This window comes from Octodon degus, unplaced genomic scaffold (genome assembly GCF_000260255.1).
Source record: "Octodon degus isolate 3935 unplaced genomic scaffold, OctDeg1.0 scaffold00089, whole genome shotgun sequence".
Lineage (NCBI taxonomy): Eukaryota > Metazoa > Chordata > Mammalia > Rodentia > Octodontidae > Octodon > Octodon degus.
This window is the reverse complement of record NW_004524665.1, coordinates 1,344,535-1,348,910: the sequence shown is the minus strand read 5'-3', so window position 1 is coordinate 1,348,910 and position 4,376 is coordinate 1,344,535. Positions and strand designations below refer to the sequence as shown.

The 4,376-nt window shown below is 39.4% G+C and overlaps 1 protein-coding gene across 29 annotated transcripts in view; it reads left to right on the top strand.

The window, feature by feature from the left end:
* The window catches only part of Trip12 (thyroid hormone receptor interactor 12), a 164,240-nt gene that overhangs the window by 137,513 nt on the left and 22,351 nt on the right, over positions 1-4,376 (top strand). For 28 of the 29 annotated variants that reach the window (XM_023722106.1, XM_023722107.1, XM_023722104.1 and 25 more), the window contains 3 exons: positions 765-916; positions 1,583-1,725; positions 3,441-3,597. In XM_023722106.1, coding sequence (XP_023577874.1) covers positions 765-916; positions 1,583-1,725; positions 3,441-3,597 — 452 coding nt within the window. Of the gene's footprint in view, positions 1-764; positions 917-1,582; positions 1,726-3,440; positions 3,602-4,376 lie in introns of all 29 variants that reach the window. The other variant, XR_002822379.1, reaches the window with a different exon arrangement.

The following is a 4,376-nucleotide window of genomic DNA, read 5'->3' as shown; positions in this document are numbered from 1 at the left end:
TGGAATATAATTTAGAAATAAAAGCACTAGTCTTCATGTATCTTTGGATTTTAGAGTTTATCTAGGGAGGTTGGAATATAATTTAGAAATAAAAGAAACCACTGCAAACCATTTGATTGCTTTAAATCAACTCCTTTACTATAGTATCTAGAAAATGAAAAATTAAGTGTCCGTAAAATCAAAAAAAAGTTTGGAGAAAATGTATTCCTGATTTCTTAAGAAATACGTTTTGGGGCCAGGGAGATGGCTCAGAGGATAAGCACTTTCCTGGCAAGTGCAAGGGCCTAAGTTCAATCCCCGGTTCTGCAAAAAAAAAAAAAAATACATTTCATTTTTTTATTTTTATTTAGTACAGGGTCTACAGGGTCTTACTATAGAGATCGGACTCCTAGTGATACTCCTGTTTTTAACCCTCCAAGCACTGGGATTATAGACTCGTGCCAACACGCCCAGTCTCAATTACTGTCTCAGTGCTCCCTGTGGCTTGGCATGCCAGAGATCAATCCCCAGTCCTTGTACCCTATTTAGTCCACTGAGCTATCTGCTTGGCCCTAAGAAATACATTTTCATGAAGGCTGAACATACTTTATTAGTAAAGCACATGTTACAGAAGAGATAGAAGGCGCTGCTAATAATTAATACATTGTTCTTAAACCAGGAGTAACAGCTTTCAGTTACCATTTTTAGGGTAGGATGATCCTTGCTCTGCTTGCTTACCATTGTAAATTTGATCAAGACTTAAATTTTGGTCTTTTGCCCTCTAGATGGAGTGTGCCCATCAGTATCAAATCCTTTAGAAGTTTACCTCATTCACACACCACCTGAAAATATAACCTTTGAAGATCCGTCATTAGATGTGATCCTTCTTTTAAGAGTTTTACACGCCATCAGTAGATACTGGTATTACTTGTATGATGTGAGTAACGCTCCCTACTTCAAATGATCTCGGGTTCTGTTGTTCATGACATAGTGTCTCATAGTTTCTGTTTAGTGATTGTGAAGCTTGTTACGCTAAAAATAGAACTAGTAATCGAGCTAGCTGCAGGGATCCTAGTCCAGTGAAGTATAGTATATTTTCATATAAAGGAGAGGTGCACAAGGTTCATCCATGGAAACTTCTGCCCCACTTTTTATTTCCTAGCCTACATTTCTTTGTTTAGTTCACTTGACAGATTTGTAAAATGTTCTCTAGCTGTAAGTTTATTAAATTAAGCTACAGTTTGGAAACTGACCATGAATCTATCAAAGGTTTTAAGGTATATTTAGCCAGATGTTCATTGGTTAGGATTTTCATTAGCCAAACAGTTGGGTAAGTATAGCATGTTGTCTTTGATGTTTATGTGATGTAGGGAAGGCTAAGGAGGTGACCATGTCTGAAACCTTAGCTCCCCTCAGTGCCTGAGTCAGTATCAGTGGGTTATGGGGTATGGTTAGAGTTTTCAGTGTGTTATGGTGGGTGAGGGCATGCCAGTACGTTGCATGATGAAACCCATAGGTGAAATCTAGGCACAATCTGTGTATTTTGGGGAAGAGGAAGAGATTGCCAATATTTTATCACATGTGGTCTTTTAATATTTTACAGAATGCAATGTGCAAGGAGATTATTCCAACTAGTGAATTTATTAACAGTAAGTTGACAGCAAAAGCAAACAGACAGCTTCAAGATCCTTTAGTAATCATGACAGGAAACATCCCAACATGGCTTACTGAGCTAGGAAAGACTTGGTAAGACAGTCATTTTGGGTGGCCTTCTGAATGTGATTGGTACTTTGCTCTTCATACATTTTGTTACGTAAACATTGTTTTAAGTGGAACTGTTGAGATGTTTATTAACATTGTTGTACTTCATCACAGCTTACCTAATAGTGTAGCTGTAATTTGGAGACAGCATTGTTGAGTGGGGTTAGTGCTAGTTCTGGTATGTCTTCTTACATGAAATGAAGATGTGACTCTTCATCCTCTTGCTATCATAAAATTGGACTCCAAAGGTAGACTTACTTGAATCTCTGAATCTGTTGAAGCCAGCTGCTCTGAGTCTTTATTGATAAATGCACAGGCCACTAATTATATGTGGCTTCTTAAACACAGTGAAATAAAATTAGAAATTGAGCCAGGCATGATGGTGCATGCCTGTAATCCTAGCACTTGGGAGGCTGAGGCAGGAGGCTTGCTGCAAGTTTGAGGCTAGTTTGAGTTGCACAATGAGTTTGAGTTTAGCATGAACTGCATAACGAGACCATCTCAAGAAACCAACAAAGAAATAAATTGAGATATTTCTGTTGCATATCCTCATGTGGCTGCCATGTCAAAGAGAACAGCTGTAAACAGGAGATGATTTGAACAGTATTGTCAAGAACTATGAAACATGGGTCCAGAGCAGTAGCATGTGGTCTATTTTTGGAAAAATCAGAGTTGCATTTGGGCCATTTTGAGTGACTTAAAATTCCAAAGATGGGGCCAGGGAGGTGGCTCAGTGGAATTAGCGCTTCCCTGGCAAGCGCAAGGGCCTGAGTTCAATCCCCAGTTCCACAAAAAAAAAAAAATTCCAAAGATGGTGGGCTGATGAAATAGCTCAGCAGACTAAGTGCCCGCTTAGGCAAGCGCAGGGACTGAGGTTCCCTCATTGGCACCACGTGCCCCTGCCGCCCCCCCCCCCCCCCCCCCCCCGGTGTGTTGAACCGGCTGTGGAGACCATGTGTGGTGGCACACACATCCCAGTGCTGAGAAGACTGAAAACAGGAGGATCACTGGAGTCGGAGCTGTATAGTGAGACTCTGTACCAAATATATATTTAAAAAATGCCAAAGCTGGGAGGAAAATAAAATAACAAATCCTTACTATGTGTGACAGGTGAGGTTGTGGAGTTTGCATAAGGGAAGTAAGTTGTGGTCATCTTTAAAATTTTAGCTTTCACTTGTCACATTTTTCAAAAGTCTTGGAGTAGAGAGAGTCTTGGGCCAGGGAGATAGTTCAGTAGAATAAGTGCTTGCCTGGCAAGTGCAAGCGCCTGAGTTCAATCCCCAGTTCCGCAAAAAAAAAAAAAAAGTTTTGGAGTAGATGGATTATCTTGGCTAGTCCTAATTAAAAATGTAGGATTTTAATTTAGATTTTACACAGATAATCAGTTATGCCTTGGGCACTTAGAAAGCTTAATGTGCTCTGGTGTGTGGTTGTGCACGTGTAGTATTATCTACTCGGGAAGCTGAAGCAGGAGAAACTTTTGAGCCGAAGAGTTTGAAGACAGCCTGGGCAGTATAATAAAACTCAATTGCAACAAAAATTTTAACCAAATTTTTAAATAAAAATTTTTTAGTACAAATTGTGAAAATTCATTAATATTTTGTGTTAACTTATAAATTGTTCCTAATATAGATTGACTTTTTAAAAAAGGCTTCTGATTCTTAACTTGACAATAAATTTATATTATGTCTTTTTTTCAGCCCATTTTTCTTTCCTTTTGATACCCGACAAATGCTTTTTTATGTAACTGCATTTGATCGGGACCGGGCCATGCAAAGATTACTTGATACCAACCCCGAAATCAACCAGTCTGATTCTCAAGATAGCAGAGTTGCACCTAGATTGGATAGAAAAAAAGTAAGTCTCTCCCAGAAATACTTGAACTGAGGTTTGGGAAACTAGAAATGGTGGTATGCCTGATTGTACCTTTTGGTTTTGGAGACCCCGCTCAGCCACAGTCATCTCATTCTTTATCTGTCCTTAATCTCCTCTTACTTTGCCATGTCCAGTCTTCTCTTAGGGTTTGGCAATCTGTGATCTTTTACCCAGCAACGACAGGTTGCCCCCACCCTATTTCGTGGGATACTTTCCTCAGTCTTTTTTTTTTGTTGTTGTTTGTTATCATAATTACTGTACTAGGAAAGTATTTTTCTAAGACTTTTCCCTTTCTAAATTAGAAACTCACACTATACCTGTCATTTTAAAATTGACCCATTATGCAGTAGTTAGAGCTAGTCATATCCATTTCATCCCACTTAATAAATCACTCTGATTAGAAGAGATGGGAAAAAAGTCCTACCTGTTGTGGGTCTCTATAGTCAGCCCAGTGTTGCTGATGTGGTCCCCTACTTTTGTATCATAACAGCGTGGTCAAGGCTGTGAACCACAGTGCTTGAATTGAAGCCTCTCTGTCTGTGCTTGTCCTACACTTCTGCCAAGCATTGTATTTTTTGAAACTTGGGATTTTTCTGTTCATCTTCCTCTTTATTTGCTGAGGGTGCCTGTCTTGCAGATATTTAATCTCCAAAAGCCTCATAAGAGTCATTGGTACTTATGTTAAAAAGGAGTAGGAAGGGGTTTTTCATAAGGAAAAAAAGGCAAAAACGGAGGCTGGGGAGATGGCTCAGTGGAATAAG